The sequence below is a fragment of the Tyto alba genome, unplaced genomic scaffold (assembly GCF_018691265.1).
Source record: "Tyto alba isolate M040663 unplaced genomic scaffold, T.alba_DEE_v4.0 Super-Scaffold_1000006, whole genome shotgun sequence".
NCBI lineage: Eukaryota > Metazoa > Chordata > Aves > Strigiformes > Tytonidae > Tyto > Tyto alba.
In genome coordinates, this window is record NW_024881272.1 from 15,018,352 (window position 1) to 15,037,489 (window position 19,138).

At 41.0% G+C, this 19,138-nt stretch overlaps 1 protein-coding gene across 1 annotated transcript in view; it reads right to left on the reverse strand.

Annotated features, from left to right (window-relative positions):
* SNX7 (sorting nexin 7) overlaps positions 1-18,664 on the reverse strand; it is a 30,726-nt gene extending 12,062 nt beyond the window's left edge. Inside the window, exons 1-7 of the mRNA XM_033000543.2 lie at positions 18,153-18,664; positions 12,086-12,268; positions 10,080-10,190; positions 9,520-9,684; positions 8,359-8,560; positions 6,249-6,448; positions 2,284-2,370 (exon numbers count right to left, since the gene is read on the reverse strand). Of these exons, the coding sequence (XP_032856434.2) occupies positions 2,284-2,370; positions 6,249-6,448; positions 8,359-8,560; positions 9,520-9,684; positions 10,080-10,190; positions 12,086-12,268; positions 18,153-18,341 (1,137 nt within the window). The 5' untranslated portion in view covers positions 18,342-18,664. The remainder of the gene's footprint in view (positions 1-2,283; positions 2,371-6,248; positions 6,449-8,358; positions 8,561-9,519; positions 9,685-10,079; positions 10,191-12,085; positions 12,269-18,152) is intronic.
* Between the last annotated feature and the right edge of the window lie 474 nt (positions 18,665-19,138).

The window sequence follows — 19,138 nt, forward strand, 5'->3', positions numbered from 1 at the left end:
AAAAATAGAAGTACACCATTCTCTGTGGCCAAACTATCATTAATAGAAAAAGCCTTCAACTTCTAATTAAGAAAAAGTCTTCAGGATACAGCTGCCACTCAATTAGAGAGCACAGGATTTTATCATCAGATTAGAGTAAGACATCTGTTTTACTGCTCTTGTGAGCCTGCAGGGAGAATCAGGCTGTCAGAAACAGGATTTTTTGAAATGAGTAAGAAATAGAAGGGTAGGAAAGATAAATATGTGAACACCTGTGTAATCACACTCTCCAAAGACTTTTTTGTTTTGGAAAGACAGAAACAGTGAAAAAAGACCAGGTTGTGCAAACTGATCTCAAAATTTTACTGGAAGCAAGTACAAACATCTTGTTATGGAGTAAACCATCGTCAATATCAAATCAACATGGTATGATCAATACTATGCTAAAGGAAAAATATTCCTTTGTGTCTACAACAGCTCAGGAAAAGACAGTGCATGCACCTTGTTTGAGGACTTCCATCAGATTATAACAGAAATACATTCTGAAAAGACCATGTCCTACCAGGCAATGTTCTCTTCCTTATGGTGGACAGCAATAAAACTAGCTGTTGAACAAGCTGTATGAAATTGGAATTCATCGCTGAACTACTCTGTGCAAATGCAACTTGTTTTTAGCAGGCTGGCAACAAACCATACAAATGGGAAATACTGTTTAAAAGGGACACAACATTAAAAAGTTGATGTAACAAGCTGCATACAAATAATATATGCAGTGACGTAGAACACTCCTTTCTGCCAGAGTAAATTCTTAGAATCATAGAGCATCTCCACTTGGAAAGGACCTATAAAGATCATTCTTGATAAATAATGCGCTTTTACACGCAACGCAACTAATGGGTGCAGGTGGGGCACCCACAGCACGGGGTGCTGGGCACCACAGCACGGGGTGCTGGGCACCCATGGGGTGGGGTGCTGGGGACACAGGTGGCTGCGGGAGGAGCTGCAGCGGCGCTGCCAGTGTTCCTGCTGCATGGGAACAGAGCGGCCTGCAGCCAGCACAGGACTGGGACCTGGGAGCTGGAACCTGCCACTGCCACCCCAGCTCCCAGCCTAGGGCCTTCTCCAACTCACTGTCCTCCCTGCACTTCCTAACAGCATCAAACTTTGTATGTAAGCTAAGGACAAAGGACAGGAGAAGCAGCAGAGGTAGTAAAGAAACATAAACCAGATTAGAGAACACAAAGGCAATGAAATGAAAGGACAATATAAGTAAGCAAAATTTCTACTTCAGGAAAATGCAAAACCAGAGGTATTTACTTACTGTCCCACTGCAGTACATAGAGCCATACTGTTACAAAATATACCATAGCCGTTGTGGATATCAGTCAGTGGTAATACATCCTTATATATTCAGCTCAGTGACAAGAAATCAAATAAAAATATGCATTTTAAGTGCCAAAAACTATCTAAACAGCTCATCTTTACATGGAAGCTAATCACGACAACACTAATAAAAAGCATCTGAAATGTCAAGGACTTTCTCCTTTGATATACTAAAAAGCTGTTACTATTATTTAGTCATTTTTATATATTATTTACACTGTATAACACTTTGTGTTAACACTGTGCTAAAAAGACATTGTTTAGGCTGGAGAGTTAAGCAATCAAAAATTTTTAAATTGCCAATACCTATCCCAGAAGTTCCTTTTAATTGGCCCGCTGAGCCTTGCTGATAGCTTTGGGGATGCCTGCCCCCATGAGCTACCAGTTATGGTCTGACTTTACTAGAACGAATAATAGTTTCACACTGGAAGTAAAAAAATATCCCTGGGCCCAACCAAGAAAGACAGAAACCTGAAAGAACAGAATCCAGAACTTTTTATTTTAAATAAGTTTAAAGAAGAGCTTTGCTTATTCTAACCACCTCCTCTCCCTTTCCAACATCAATGGAGAAGCAGCTACAAGAGCACTGCAGCAAGTCTTACTTTATTTTAATTCCCAGTGTGGAAGTAAACAGAAATGCTAAAAATAAGCTGTGGTACAGTCTGTGTTGACAAAACACAGTGGTCGCCCACTATTACCCGTTGTTTGCTCCAGCAGCCTATCTACTGAAGTTTTGCGTCTTTGTCATGATTGCTTTTGCCCGGCATGCAGAGCTACAAAGACCAACCCTTTTCAGAATGAGAATTCTAGAGACACCATCCAGTTACAAAGCACAGCTTCAGAGGACACGCTTTCTTCAGAGGATTGTCTTTTGCATTTAGAATAAAGCTTGGAAGATTTCAGCTTCCTGTACATACTCACCAGATCCTTTTCTGTCTTTTTATTGGCTAAAGCATCAACTTTGGAGTCGAGCTCGCCTTGAATTTGGTCTCTCCTTTTCAAAACACCCTTAATATAGAAGAGAAAAAAAAAGAATATAAACTGCACCAAACTTTAGCCATCTATTCAGAAAACCATCAAACTTGACTATTTAATAAATTAAGCAAGATCACAGAATTATGCTATTTAATGATTTTGACATGATACATGTACTTTCCTCAAAAAAATTCTAAATCATGAAGAACTTAGTTTTCAATACCTGTATTCTATCTCACGTGTTTTTCAAGAATCTTCGTAAATCCCAAATTAGTGCTGCAAGAGTCTGCCATACACAGTACCACTGCTAGTTGTATGAGAAAAACTGCAACAGTTTACTTACTACCAACTCAGCTTACTATACTATTCCTATTTTAAAACAGCAACAGAGTTTGCCAAATCTCATGAACAAAAGTTTCTTCCTTGAATAAAAGTTACAATATCAAGTAGAATAAATGACTAAAATGTTACAGCAGGCAGTACTGAAATTGTGGCTTTAACCTTTGTGGCAGGTGCATGCGCCCAATGAAAAGGGGGTCCCTGGCTGTGGCACCCCTGCTGTGCCCATCTTCTCGGGGACTCACGGTGCCAATAGGGGCTGGCACCCCCCCAGCTCAGGTGGGCCCGCGTGTAAATGGATCCCCTGGGTGCCAATTTGAGCTCCTCCTCCTGGAGCCCTGGGTGAGGGCTCGCCCCTGGGGGTGGGACACCACCCCCGGGCAATGCCTTGTGGTTCCCAGGGGTTGGGGCGCTGCCCTATGAAGTTCCTCAAGGTTGAAAGCCCTTCTTTTTTTTAGGGGGGGGGTGAGTGATTAGGCATTTGGGGTTGTTGTTAAACCCTAGGAGTTTGTGTGGTGGTGGTTTTGTTCTCTCACAGAGATTTGAACGTGCTGTTTGTATGTTTGTGGAGTGACAGTTAATGGTGTTGAAAAGTACATTTTTATTGGTTGCTATTTGTTTATTTGAGAGCTTCTGCAACAACCTTCGATATTATTTTGTAAGTGCCAAACATAGTTCAGAAAAATCAGATAAAATTGTCATAAAAAAAAAGATGTTCTAACATTGATATTTGTGCTTATTTTCAGCATATGTAATTATTACCTTCTTTAAAACTGCCTTGTCAGGTATTGAATTTTTATCATAATGTCAAAAGGGAATTAGAAAGGGGAAGGAACGTTACTTGTTAAACTACAAAACAGCAACCGTATTACCGATCAGATTTCCATTTCTGATGTTCATGTGCTCTGTGACCTTGATGAAGCCTTACAAATTTCTCTTTGCCTTAGTTTCCTCATCTGTAAATGCACACTCAGGTGTGCTTATCTCACAGAGATGTTGCAAGGCTTTAGTCCTTTCAAAAAAAAATCAGAAGCAGGACATATATAGTTACAAATCTCAAAACCTTCTTTTACATTACCTTGCCATGAATGGTGTTTTACTGATTCTTCTGCATATACTAAAGAGATTTTCAGTATTCACCTCTAGCACATGGTATGTTGAAACTGCACAGGGCACAAGCAGCTCTACCTTCTCTAGCTGTCTTATTTGACTGAGTTCTCTTTGAAATCTTGTCACTTTCACAAACACAGTATAATAATTAAGGAGGTTAATTTTCAAATAGTTTTTCAGTGTTTCTTTTTGAACAGGTACTCACTAGAAAAAACTGGTAAACCTGACTTTGGACAATTCTGAGTAACCGATTAGCAATACATACTAAAGCTCATAAATCTACATTTCAATAGGTCAGAATATCTTTTGGTTAAATAAATATAGAAAATGTTTAGCTGTAAGCACAGATGTAAAACAAATATGTCTGGAACAGCTTTCCTTCATATTAAAAATGCTTTCTCTTTTTTACTATTTCTTTTGCCTCTTTTAAAACTGTTTTAATGATTATTTGGCAACTTTTATCACAAATACTCCTTAAATTACAAGAGAAAACCAGTTATTTTAATATTAACATGTTACAACTATGGACAAGTGCTGACTTCTAATGTCAAGCAGAGGGACTGTTCTTAAAACATATTATTATACAATTTTTTGGTGTAATATTTAATGGTTACCTTCCACAAAACCCTCAAATAATTGTATGTGCACATATTACCAATTTATTGCTGCATTTTGTTCCCTGAGGTATAGCAGTACTCTGCACTCCCAAGATTTGTTCTGTCAGTCAGGAAGGAGCTGGTCCAGATGTAAATATTTTAGCTATTAATTAATTTCTTTCCCCACCTTAAGGCTGAACTCCCAAGACTGTAAAATACAAGGACTGTATTGTATTGACCACACCTTCTTCTGCACATTTGCGCATGATCTTGGCAGCACCACACAAAGGTTCCTGTGATGAGGGGTTAAACACTCCTCTGAAAGCAGGTTTTACTAGTGTGTGACTTCCTCTGTTGTATTTTTAGCATGACTAGTAGTTCCCTCTCCAAACTGTGAGAGGGAGGTTGTAGGAAAAATAAAAATCCATGGTGAATGAAAGGAAAAGAACAGTTGTAGAACAGGAGTGAGGAAGATTTTCCTCTTGCCTGGACCTCATGGCAGTTGTGTTGCATGTGTTGCATCAAGAACACTGCAAGCAGGAAAAAATGCAGTGGGCAACAGCTACTTGTAAGGTGTGCATGAAGAGCCAGGTAGTCGCTCTGGGGTTTGTCCACAGAAACCTCTCTGTGCTCTGGACAGAAAAGAACACCTGAGAAAGGGTGAGCCAGGCTGCAGACTAGAAGGCAAATGGGCAGGCAGCATCTCTTCAGTAGCATGAAGGCTAGGATCCTTTATAGGTAACAGACTTAAAAATTCTGAAAAATTAGTTTGGAAGTGGGTGAGAGGAAGACCTGCAATTGCTAGGACAGTAATCTCTTCAGACCTTTAAGCAAAGCAGTACTTACACCCATCTACCTGCATGTATATGCAAATAATGAGGCCTGTGAAATACGGGACGTTTTGCAGGGCCCCTCTTTACATGAAGCTTGTTTTAAAGAAAGCAGTAATTCTTAGTAGTAGTAATTCAGTAGTTAAGCCTTACTGAGAAACGGACATTGCTCTCTGCACAGTGCCAGCAAATGCTTAGTTAACTTGGGTCTTGCCCTCTGCATGGCCTGTAACACACTTTCAGCCCCTACTCAGAAACCACTGCAGTAGGAGCTGGTTCCCAGCAGTAAGCCAAGAACAGATAATGCAGCTTGCACTGCTCAAAACCTAGACAAAGAAGGTTTTGTACACATTTTCTGCTTTCTGGGGCAGCAGAGTAGGAATTATGACATGCTGAATTCGGATACTTAATTTTGTTGATTATCCATCAGCACTGAGTTTATCAACTCTGTAGTCAGATTTGTTACATTCTCTCCAAGTGTAAGAAAAATACATACATAAAGAGAACAGAGAGCATCAGCTTATGGCAAAGACTAACACATGCTTATATAATGACACAGGGACTGGAAGTTCCCTGCTGTTCTGGAAAAAGAAAACATAGTTTAGGTCTATCTCCTAAAAAGGGAAGAACCTTTTCCCCCACACAATCTGTTACTCGATGAGTTCATATTTCAGCAGTGTCAGAGGAGGTCTTTCTCAGCTGCTGTTCCCCAAACCTGTGTTCCCGCCTCTCTGCTACAATGCAGGGCTCTCTAAAGATGGCAAGATGAGACACTGTAGCACAGCTACCAAGAGCTGCCTGCCATGCAAAACAGTCAAGCTCTTCTCATCTGGAAGGGGCAGCCCTTGCCTGATGAGCAAGGGAAGCAGGACCAACCTGATTCCCTGCTAAGGGACAGCTATGCTATGCTGTGTACACTTAATAACAAAGAGGAACTGCAAAATAATTTTCATCAGTTACAAATTCTCTTCTAGTTTGTCACTGGACTAAGCCAAATTTTATCTACAGCCATAAACAATCCTTAAGGAAACCTTACCATCAGAATTTCACTGTAGAGGACGTACTCATGTAAAATCGGCAGCAGGTTTTCTGAGAGCCCTGCCATTCGCTTCTCCGTAGCTTTGCAACACTTGTCGATGCAGCTGGCAACACCTTTTAGGGAGTCTGCAATATCTTCTTCCGATGCTGACCACAGTGTGTGGATGGGGCCGTATTCTTTCATTTCACTGAAATACTCTTCACAGGAACATATAAGCATATTACTCTTTTGTTCATTAGTAGATATCTCAGTGATACTAACTGCAACCTCATATTTACTGTAAACAAAGCAAGAGACTGAGGCTGATGTTTAAATGTGTTCAAATGACCAAGATAATTAAACTGCAGTTATTAGTATTAGTTATTAGTTTATGAATTAACTAATCAATTAATATATTGTAATTAAGTAGTTCCTAGAAATCTATCAGCAAAAATGCCCCAGTCGTTTCAAAAGGACATACGTACTCAGGTGGACCTGAAGAGTTGTATTCACATCACCCAGTAACCTGAATTACTTCACGAAGTCTTCATACAGAGGGACAGGAACCATAGCCCCGGGCAGCAGTCAGTTTGACTTGCTTCTACTGCCCTGAATTCCTCTGCTACAGTAATGCTCCAAATCTTGTCTTGGTTATTAAAACTACCAGCCTTGGTAGTCCCAAAAGCTTCAGAGGACACACTGAAGTTCATTCCAGTTCTGCAGGTGTTACATCCTTTAGTAGTTGTTATTAATCTAAATACAAGGATATCCTACGAATTCTTTCTCTTAGGTCAGTAGGCCAAGTGATAATCTGTAAGCAGAAAGAGGGCCCAGAATTCACTGGGCCATTTGGTAGGGCTAGATTTGGGCAAAGCTGGATATGACTTGGAAGCTGCATGTTCACACGAGGATACCGAAGCTGAGAATTCAGTCTCAACGTTCAATACATGACCAATGTGTTGGTCATGTATTGAAAACACAGTTTCATCACAACTGAAGTTATAATGAAGAAATGTCCAAGAAAAGATGCAAAGCAGCCATGTGGCATGAAGACTGTAATGTTTACCTTGAGATTAATTGGACAAAAAAACCTCTACAGAAGATGTAATTAAGAATCCCATGTTAGGCTAGTGCAAGCAGGAATGTTCTCTGAATCACAGCTATCAGCAGTTCACATCCAGGACAGCGCAGCCCTGCACACAAGTGTTCTGTCAAGTGCTATTTGGAAAATCTAGAAAGAAGATATAACCTACAGCATTTGGGAGGGTGTCAAAATTCCTAAGGTTTTCCAATAAATATTTTGGCACTGATGTCTTGAACCTTCAGATCTCAGCCAGCTATTTCCACTGAAATGAATGACATCAAAAGGAACTCTTTTCACCAGCATATATTTTCCTTTTATAATACCCCTCCAATTTTGTGAGGACACGCTGAGATCTGGTACTGCACAATAAAGCAGAAGGGCTCAGTTATTAAAGAACATAGTGTAGCTCTTTGAATTATATTATATAAACAGTAAAATCCCTCAAGTGCTGACCAGTGGAAATTCTACTGAACAGACCTAGTCTGAGATCAGGGCCAATCTCAAAGTCAGTAATTCAGCATTCTGAGTAGGTGCACAAACTGCTGTTATTTAAGGAAAAAAAAATGAAATTGTCATCATTCTTAAGAAAACTATTAAAAAAAAAAATCTACTTGGTCAACACAGAAAAAGGGTGCAGAATGAAACCAAAACAAAGAGATGTTGAGAGATCTGAAATCTAGACAGCATTATGTCAGTAGAAGACAGCACAGAAAACTATTTACATTCCACTGAAAGTACAAAACGAAAGGTCATGTAGCTTTCCAAAAAGCGTAAATAAAAAGATAGCCATACTTGCTACATTTTATTCAAGTTCCTTAGCAAGCAGTTCAATGACATGTTAAAATTTTCTATCAACAAATTATTCAAACTAACTTGAAGACCTGCCAAAACAGCGATCATTACAAAAAGCACATTATAAACACAAATCTCCCTTCTCCCCTGCTTGCTGGAAAGAGTATTTTGCCTGGTACAATGAAAACTAATTTACTTTTCCAATATATTAATTTCTTAAATAAAAAAACCTGATGCTTGTTTTCTACTTACCCCTTTCTTCCTTGTAAATTCTATGAGCTATTTTGTCTAGTACATTTATTTTCTGACTAAATGTTTCCATGTAACTGTTCATTTCTGTAAACATTTCAGGACGACTTTTAACTCCTCCTCTTACTGACGACGCCACAGCTCTGACAGTCTGTCCCATCCTGCTCAGCAAACCGGGACCCTGCTTCTTGTGTGAGGAGAGTTCCTAAAGACAGAATACACTCTGTTTAGTTCCAAGTACTTTTTAAAATTCTCTGAAAATAATGCATACGTTGAAGCTTTTTTTTTCTTTTTTTTTTATCAAAACTACACAGCTTCTGTGTGCCTCTTTAGTGTATAAACCTTACTTTAAAATTATTAGACCAGTGTCAGAACCGTACCTGTCACATGCATTTACTAGCTAAACCTTTCTGGGCAAACACAAGAATGCCGTGTATCACACCCTCACAGGAATGATTAAAGATGGCAGAGAACCTTTACCCTCTCATTCCTTAGGGTGAGTTAGCTGGTTTGCAATTTAGCCTTTTGAGTAGGAAAACAGAGGTAATGATTGCACAAGTAAGTCATTGAGAAAAGCAATCCGTGTTCCTACTGGAAGAAATAATCCATCTATCGTTTTTGTAACTCTTTTTGTATGTTGCTAGAATAACCTTTGCTGAAGTTCAGAGGCAGGCTTTTCCGAGTACAATACTTCAATTTTCAACTGGACACGTCTTGCAAAAATACAACAGGAAATTCAAAGACTGTATTTTTCTCTTAGGAAACTAGTATAACTTTTTTTAAAAGAGGAGACGAAAAAAGACAATGCCATGCCAAATAGTAATTAATTTAAAATACTACTTTTCACATGATCTTAGAAGCTTATATATATGCAAAAAGCATGCAGAGTTGAAATATTGTGAATTTGCCACAAAAATCCAAAATGCAGCAACAAAAACTGCTTTGGAAGGTACAGGAATATTTATGGCCACACACGTGATTACCAAAAGCACAGAAGAAAAGGTTATCTCTGGGGATGAATTATTCTATAAATCCCCTGCCTTCTTCTGACCCTTCTGTTAGAAGCTGTCAGAGGACACTACTGAATAATGAACTAGGGAGACTCCGGATATACTCTACTAAGATGTGGTTTCACATAACTGTAAATAAAAAGAGTCATTTTACCCAGGCCTGCGCAGTAAGAAAAATTTTGAAGTCTTCATTGAAAGTTAAAGTTGGATGATCAGCAATACGGTTCAAAAACTTATGTAAAGCTTTTCTTCGAGTCTCGATGAATTCATCACTAAATCGTTCCACCATTCCTTTCATTATGAATTTTTCAGGCAATGGCTAAGGAAGAAAGAAGAAATATATTGTATAATTTGCATAACATGAGGGGTATTATAATAGTTCTACTTTCTAAAAAACATAGGTTTACATTGTAAAATCCACCATGTAAAATAAAACCTGTTATAAAGTTATCATATTTAACAGTGGTATAACATGGTTCTTGTGGCACATAGCCCAGAAGAATACAAGTGCAACTAAGAAGGACACAAATTACTGCAAATGGCACAAACATTAGAAATACCTTTATGGGATTTTTAATTATCACATACATATAAAGCTAATGAAATAGGTTGATGTAATGTTTGTGAGACTGAAGAAAGACCTCAAAGATCTCTGTATAAAACGGTAGCCATCTTATAAACAAATAAAAATAACTTTAGTTTTAGCAAACGAACAGGAATAATCAGCGTCGGATGTGCCTCTTCAAGTTTGCTCTTCAACCAAAGGAAATCCTGATACCGTCTTCGAACTTCATATTCACTGGAGTCAAACTCACCACGAGATGTCTGAAAACCAGAGGCAGAAAAACCAGGCCCATGTTAGAATACCAGAAAAAAAAGAACAAAATAGTTTTAGATTTTAGAGAAAACTGAGTACTTGAAGGGAATGCATATATGATTCCATTTTGCCTGTGTTATTTGCTTGCTGTTTTTTAAAGTGCAGTGATCAACTACTTGAAGAGATAAAACACATCCCATTTTAGCAAGAAATCAAAGTTCTATTGTAATGAAAAAAAAAAAAAATAAAAAAAAAGGAAGCACTAAACTGCACACAGACTGTCTTATAACAATTAGCCTAACACAATGTTTCCAAAAGATTTCAATCATTATTTTGGTGTGGCATTTTCCTTTCAGCAATTACAGTTATGTTTGTTATTTTTAGAGCACTTCTTTTAAAGTGATTAATAATCTACAAGTGAGGAAAGTCCATTTTTTATCATTCTGAAAAAAAAAAAAACAAACAAACAAGTAGCTGCCATACGTCCTTGGGACCTGCTGACACTTGTCAACAATCTCCACATTCAAAACATGAAAACTTCAGCATATCATAGCAATAACACTTCCTGCGCTGCTTAATGGATTCTGCGTTCCATCATCAATTCCAGTTTTGTAGCCCATTGTTAGAACTTGCCAACAAACCTTTAATGCCTAGAAAAAATGCTTATTACAGTGTTGCAAAATTGTCAGACCATGACATTTATTTTATCACCACTCTATCTTATAGAATCAAGCCACAAAGAGCCCATGTTTTCATTAAAGTAATGCGTGCTGTTTAGCATTCATTGTTGCACAGAGATTTATAATGCAATGCAAGTAAACTCTAAAAATTTCAAAACACGCTTTTGTAATCTAAACATTTTTGAGGGTTGAATAAAAATTTTTCAAGATACGTGGGAGGAATGCTATTACTTTATCATCAACAACCAGCACTTCAAATTAAATACAATAAGAAAGGATAGAATAGATAAAAAAGCAAAAGCAAGCCACCTTACAGCCCTTCCATACTTGCCTGAAGAAAAAATGTTCTCTTGTCCACAAAAACATGTATAAAATGAAAATTATTGCTAGCAACCTAACGAAGATAGCTCTCTTCCTACTGTTTAAATATTTTATGAGGAATTGCTGTCTCCCCTTATTTAAGAATGAATAATACCCATTTGAAAATTTGGCTTTAAGTGAATCTTTTAAAAAGAACTCAAAGTAAAATAAATTAACAGTGCAATTCTCAAAATGCAGTCCACAGAGTATATGCTGGTAATCCCAGAAGAGCTGGCTAGTCTCACAAGTCTGACTTTCGTCCTTATTTCCAGTAAATAATTAGTATTCAGGACAGCTAAAAATACACTTAGTTGTTTCTTAATATTACTTTTTCATTGGAAAATTGTGGCAGTTTCCCCAAAAATCATATGCAACTGCAAATGGGAAACAAATGTCCATGTGATAGTGGACACTGTGATTACAAAAGAAGGGAATTGAAAGACTTTGGAGCAGGTAACATTTATGCAAGACAAAAGACTGCTAGCCTGAAATTGATCCAAAAGTCATAAATACTTGGGCCAGGATAGTGTCTTTGAACTGAATGAATCTTTCTGCCATTTCATTCCTGCTGAAGATCACAATAGAAAATGTTATTCTCATGTAGAACTGATTTGGTAGTTGAAGAATTATTAGCTATTTTCTCAGCATAAAAAAAACCTAAGCACCTATGTGTGTAGACTTATACTGAATTTTCTTTTCAGAATCTATTGCACAGTTTCATACAGTTTTAGTGGTCCATAACTCATGACAGAAACAGAGTATAATTTAGATTTAGCAATATCCCAGAGAATGGTATGCAAGAAGGGTGGAAATGCTGCTGCTGCTATCAATGTAATCCATTATAGCCATAGGTAGATGCTTACCTTTGTGACTACTCTGTATGTAATAAATGTTTCAATGGCTGTAATGTGGCTTTCAGGATCATCAACTGTAATGAAGAGATCTCTTAATTCTGATTCATCTTCAAATTTATACTGGTTTATCATTGATGAGGGGGATATTGGCATTGAAGGACTGAATGAGTTTACCTCAGCCAGTGATGTATCCTACAGATAAACATGAGAACATCCATATCAATACATCTTTATATACAAACACACACATGCAAACACGTTTGTCTCAGATGCTGAAATGGCAAGCTCTTAAATAGTCCGGTAAAACAGATAAAACATAGAGCAGATGAAGGAATTCTATAATACATGGCAAATCTATTATCCTTTTCAATATTTTCTTCTGTGAGGATGTAAGACATGAGATTTATTCTAAAACTGATGGGAGAGCAAAATGCCACCGTTTGAGAAGAATGTTATGCATAGCTAGAAAGAGAACTTGCCTATGAATACTAAAATTAGTTACCAATCCAAGCACCAGTAATTGTGTAGGATACTTACCAGCTTTATTAAAATTGTTAAAAGCCAGTTACTCGGGACTTATGAAGTTTGAATTATGGCTAAAAAACTGAACAGGGTGGATAAGAAACGATGACTTTAAAAGTAAACAAGACAAAATCCAAATGAGAATTTTTATTGGAACTGGATATTTTAGTTTGCATACATTGTATACATACAGTTTGAAATAGAAAACCTTTACAGAGACATAAATTTAATCTTTAAAATGAAAAATAGTAAGTAAGGTTGCAGTAAAAATTTGTTGTTTAATTTGTAAAAAAAGTCAAACCACTGTTTTGCTGAAGTGGAAATCCACTTTTTGATAGCATCAACCACATCCACCACAGCTATCTAAGAATATGCCCCTATAGCAGCTGCTTCTGCTCAGTGCATTCAATGGTGATCACTCAAACACTGAGAAACTGAGTGGAAATTAGAAACAGGCAAAAAAAAAATCTCATTTTCTTTCTTAGATGCAAGGCTGGATGAGATCTAATCTAAAATCTCGAAGGATACAGTGACTAGGAAAATAAGTTAAATTCACTAACACCATAAAAGAGCATAATAAATTACTAAATCACTAAAATTAATAAATTTGGGCAATTAAAATAAATCACTGTTTTAAATATGAAACATTTTATACACTTTTGCTAATAGGTCTAATGCAAAGAAGTATTTCTATAACAGACTTGAAAATTAATCTGTTTCCCAGAAGTTTTCTAGAAGTGTAGTTAGGCTACACTAACTACCAACTGGCAAAGAGTTGCCCTTCCCAGTGCCTCACTAGCTATGGAGCAAGGAGAAGAGGGATGTTGCTAAAGAGGAAACTGCTCAGATGGCAGGAGTGGAAATGTGGGACTCCACAGAAACTAGAGTCACACCATCATCCCAAGGCCGATCTCATGGGAGTGAAGAGCACACCACCACATTGCTGCTGAGCTTGGTGAGAGTTGTTTTTTTTCATTTGAATACAACTGGATCAAAACTTTCTCTGGAGCACACTCTCCTCTCTTGTTCTCTTCTTGCCTGAAACCTCATTGCCTACTGCCATCCCTCTCCTTTGGATTTATCAATGTATTCCCGCAAACACAGAGTAGAAATTTATATTGAGAATTATGCATGGAAAGCACTGATGTACCAGTTCTCCTCCCATCACTCAGGTACTGTTCTTCAAACAGGGAGACAAAAGCAGGACGGAAGACTAAAGGCAATGCTTTAAATATTATATAGCTGCTTACTTGTACACCTGTAAGTCATTTTCTTTACTCAGTGTGTTCCTACACGTGATTTCTATACTGGTGTCCAGCCAGCACTGTCCTGAGTGGTGGAGGATAAACAGAGAAGCTATTTCACTGCCTGCTAGCACTAACTGGCCATGCTCTACACAAAGAATGAGGACTGCTAGTTCAGAGCAGCCCATGCGATTCAAAATGCTGAGACAACAGGAAATTTCCAGGGAAAGAAAAATGCTTGTGAGCATGTAAGGGACTTGAATGGCCATATAACTTGATGAATAATGACTGTGCAAGGCCTAAATTGGATCAAGGCAAATGTGTTTCATATTTTCTCATTTTCCATGGGTTATTAATACCTTAATGTTTCATTTCTCCTTCTAGGTTGCTACTAAACCTTGTTCTATGCAAGCAGGTTTCTGAAAGCATATTTGTATATGGAAGGACTTAGGAATATGTGGTTTGTGCAATAAAACATGAGCAATAAAAATCCATAGAGTAATCAGGTCTTCAATTCTGTTGTAATACAGCTCTAGCGTTCATTTGCACATGAATGAATGCATGTCAATTTTAAACAAGCATCTGTTTTTCCTTCTTTATCCTCATAATACTTCAGACTTACTTCCAGGAGTTCTTGAAGTTCATGTGATATAAGGCTGATGTCATCACAGGAACACGGTAAAAAAAAAAATGATAATTTTCTATTTTCTATACAGCTGTAATTTTGTGGTTGGAACTATGTTTTTGTGTGCATACAGATGAGGGCTGAAGGAGTTCTGTAGCACAGGAAAAAAAATAATTCTTCTAGCTTTTGGATTGTATAACTTTTTAAAAAAAAAACAACTTTTCCTCTTCATCCATGCAAAGACAAACAAGGTCCTCTCCCAGATAACAATGTCCTTTCCCACACCTTCCCCAGCCCCACCTACCCATACTATCTCTTCTCTTATCCAAGCCCTTTCAGTACTGACAGCAGTCAGCAGAACTGTAAGTGCCAATCAGCAAATGGGTTTGTGCATTTTGATTTACTGGCCAGGAAACCAAACAGATAGAAAAATCAATGAGTTCCTGGCAGCATGAGGGCCTTGTTCTGGGTCTCCTTCCTCAAATCCTTGCAGTTACCCTAACTCACTCTCACACTTGCCTGCAATGGATCAGTAAGACTCCAGAATAAGTAAGGGAACGGAAAGACTCATACAGCAGGAGCAGCCTCAAAGCAGGCTGAGCCTGCAGCTCTGTGTAGAAAACATTTAGCCCAGGGGTTTGCCTAAACACCACTCCCCAGAGCACAGATCCTTGACTCGGGGTTGCTTCCATGCCTCATCCATCCGTCCATCCCTCCCTCCCAGCAAGGATCCAGAGCTTGCAATCTTCTGAGGCCAGGGATCCAAAGCAGGTCTGGAGATAAGGGATGTGGTGGCAGAGTTTGTCTTGTAAGAGAATAGCTTAGTTGTTGGAATATTCTTCAAAGAAGCAAAGAGATTCAGGAAGACAGAATAGTTCCTTGACCAGAAAATTCACTTATAAATCAGTCTTTGAGACTTAATCAACTTGTTTTCAAAGAAAAAAATAGCCTCTATGCAATTTTGAAGTGGCACGTACATCTTTTCCAGAAATACCATTAATTTTCTGTAATTATGAAATGGAGACAAACACTGTAAAACAGAGCTTGAAAGAAGAGCTGCTAAATATTTAAAGTATTAACCAAAGTGCTGACAGCCTTTTCAATGCTAGGTCACCATGTCAGTTAACAAGGAAGGCAAAGATTAACTGACTGGGTATTGTGATACATGTGGTACTCTATACTTGGAAACTAATGAAAGAAAGCAGGTTGAAAACATTGTATTTGTCTGACTCATAACTCAGCCCCCAGAAGCTGTCTCTGCTTAAAACACCTCAGAACTTTTTTCCCATGGTAACAGAAACTAGGATAAAGTGAAATGCATGTCACATCATGAAATGCTTTATCAGAGTTGCTGGAGAAGAAGCTAGTCTGTAATATTTGAGGTATGTCACAGGATACCAGGTCAATGGTTTATCAGGTTAAACTTCTATGAATTTTCATAAAATAAAAGCCCTCTATTTACATCTTGAGTAATAACTTTGGGTATTGAGGTTGACAATTTTTAAGACTCTAATTTTTCACCATTTTGGTAGCTGGTACATTCCACTGACTAAACTGAGAAAGATGAAGTCGATGTTGGTGTCAGGCACCGAGCCCTGCACTGCCACTGCTGTCCCGCTCGGCCTGCAAATGCTACACCCACCACTCCCTTAAGGATGGGGGCATGAGAAACCCCATTAAGGCACAATTTAAAAGAAGGTGGTCCTGGAAGAGTATGTTATGGAAAAATCAGTTTTACAAAACTTAGTCTGAAGCTACATTTAGCCTGTCAGTTTCCCTTGAATCTATGGAACATGAACAAAGGGGGCGTAATGCCCAATCAACCTCCCAGATTGTCACCTGCTCAGAAGATCAGCCCTCAGATGGCACCCGAAAGCAAACCGTGAACTTCTGGTCTATATATAACCACTACATGCAGGTGTCCAAGCTATGGAAAGAATGCTGTATTTTCACATAGTATGACAAATTTTCGTGTTTGCAGGAATAAGTTATCACGTGGCATGCATTAACAGTAGTTAAGATTTAATATAAATAAGAAATATTTGGCATGAATCCAAGTAGCAGAAATTTAAAGATACATATATTTGCCATATAGCAGCAGTAACTTGTATCAACTACATTTCTTTTTATTCCCAAGGAACATCACTCTTGACAAACAAGCAGCACAACTATTGATACACTGTATTGCTAGGCAGATACCTGCATGCAGAACTGCCTGAGCTCACCTAGTAAAAGCAAAAGCATCAAAGTAAGAAACAAGCAACTAAAATTATACTTTAGCACTATTTTTGCATGCAAGTTCGGTGACTCATACATCTCTTTATGTCAAATCAAGACTGGTGCTTTCATAGAAAATATGATTTAGCTAGACCCTAGTTATGCTTCATAAAAACACAGGTAGCTTGGTGAAATTTAGCCTGGCCTCTTGCATGTTATAGACCATTAAATCACCTAATAGTCCCTTCTGGCTTTTAAATCCATGAATTTCAAGAATTTTACTACAGTCAAAGTTTAAATATGTATCTTCTAAGACTGAAGCTCTTATTCAAATGCTTTTATTCATGCATAGCAAAAAAATGTATCTCGTTTACAGAAATATAAAAAATACATACTTAATTCATATGACAGTTGGTCCTACTGAAAATACATTTGGTGTTAAATTTTCAAGTAGGAAACATATCTGCTATTTCTCTCCAGAGGCACACATCCTGTCACACAGCTGTTCAGAAGTCTCAGAAGGTGAGCAGGGCCTTAGCCCCTATATATATTTTTTTCCACCTTAGCTATCTGTATGTCCTCATATTTTAGATGCTGCCTTGGTAAGGCCGATAGATCCATAACATGCTGTCATCTTTAATGTCTGAGAAGGCAAGAGGTAAGCCTCATCCCAACCAAAGCAGTACAGAATGAGAAGCATTATACAAGGTAGCTATACCACACTTAATTGGTTTAATTAAAGTCAGAAATATTGTCAACTCTGGTGCCCATGTACCTAGCTAACTGTGTGCTTTCAGAGTGGACCCTAAGATATTGTCAGCTACATTCAGTTTATTCCCTTCATCAAAATACAGATGTTACCTTCTCGAACCTCCTATGTGAAGGTGCTAGGCTTCCCTTTCTCTTTCAAAAGAAAACTGAAACTGAAACTTATAAATATTTATTTATATTTAAATACAACTGCAATTGCTAAATATGACTTTGTTTAATTTGCAGGTAGATACGTAGTACATGACAAACGTGATGCTAAGGTTACAGCGTGCTCAGATTGCTTTGCAACCTGAAGGTAAGCATGGTTGCGACTCGCGCAGCTCGTCTGAAGTCGCAGCCCGCCGTTTTGGTGCCCAAGGCGGAGGCTCCCGGGGCCCCGCGGAGCAGGCGGGGGCGCCTGGGGACCCCCCCCCCCCCGGCCGGGGCGCCGCCCGGCCTCCCCTCGGGCCGCGGCCGACGGCCAGACCCGCCCTGCCGTGCCGTGCCGTGCCCCGCGGTGCCGTGCCCCGGCGCAGAGAGCGGAGGCTGCCCGCCCAAACGCGGGGCAGGCGGGAGGCCGCGATCGCCGCCGTCCCGTCCCGCCCCGTCCCGTCCCGTCCCGCCGCACGCCAGGGCAAAGTGCCGGCGAGCGAGGGAGCGGCCAGCCGCCCGCCCGCCCGCCCGGCCCCGGCCCGGCCCGGGGAGGGCGCTGCCGTACCTTGCTGAACACCTCCAGGTCGTCCTCCTCATCGTCCAACGCCAGCACCTCGGCGGCGGCGGCAAGCAGCGGCCCCCGCGCCGCGACGGGGGCACCCACGGGGGGATCGGCCTCGGCCTCGGCCCCGCCACCGGGGGAAGGCGGGGAGAGCAGCGGCGGCGGCCCCGGTGCCCGGCCCTCTGCCTCCATCCTTCCCTGCGAGCGCCGGCGACAACCCCGCCAGAGCCGCTCCCCGGGAGGCCGCAATTGGCCGCCCGCCGGTCCCCCGCCCCCGGCCCCGGCCCGGGGGGGGCGCGCCCAGTGCGCAGGAGTGGAAGCGAAGCGGGAGCCAGGGGCTGCTGTGCTCCGCCGGGCCGGGCCGGGCCGGGCCGGGAGGAAGCAGGGCTGGGCCGGGCTGTACCTCCCGGCAGACCCCGGTGGCGGGCCTGCCCCTCAGAGGGCGGCGGGACTGTGGCTGAGGCCGCAGCCTCTCGGCGGAGGCTGGCCGTGAGCGGGGAGGCGGCGGCGGCTGCTCGCAACGCCCACAGACGTGTTCGTGGGGGCGTCGGGCTCGTTCACGTGTCGCCAGCTCCCCGCCTCGGCCGCCTCCAGCGTTGCTGGGGGACGGAGGGGCCGGGCGGGCCGGGGCCCGGCGGGCTGGGGGCGGCCGCAGGGGCTGATCTCGCCGCGGGGGCGGGCTGGGGGAGCGGGGCTGCTGCTGGTCTGGGGCACTGGGGAAAGCGTGAGCTGTGCCTCGGGTTAGAGAGCCCGGTGGAGCCAAAGAGCCGCTCGCTCCTGTCCTCGGGAGCCCCGAGAGCGCCTGGCAGGGACGGGCGTAGCCAGGCGTCCCTCCCGCCGGGCTCGGCTCTTCCTTCCCGGTGGGCGCCCCGCCTGCGCAGCCCGGGGCCCCGCCGCCGGGGCGGCAGCCGCAGCACGGCCCCGCTTGCCCCCACCTCGCGCCTCGGACAGCCGCTCGCTCGTTCGTAGCTCCAGGCTTCCTGGCCTCC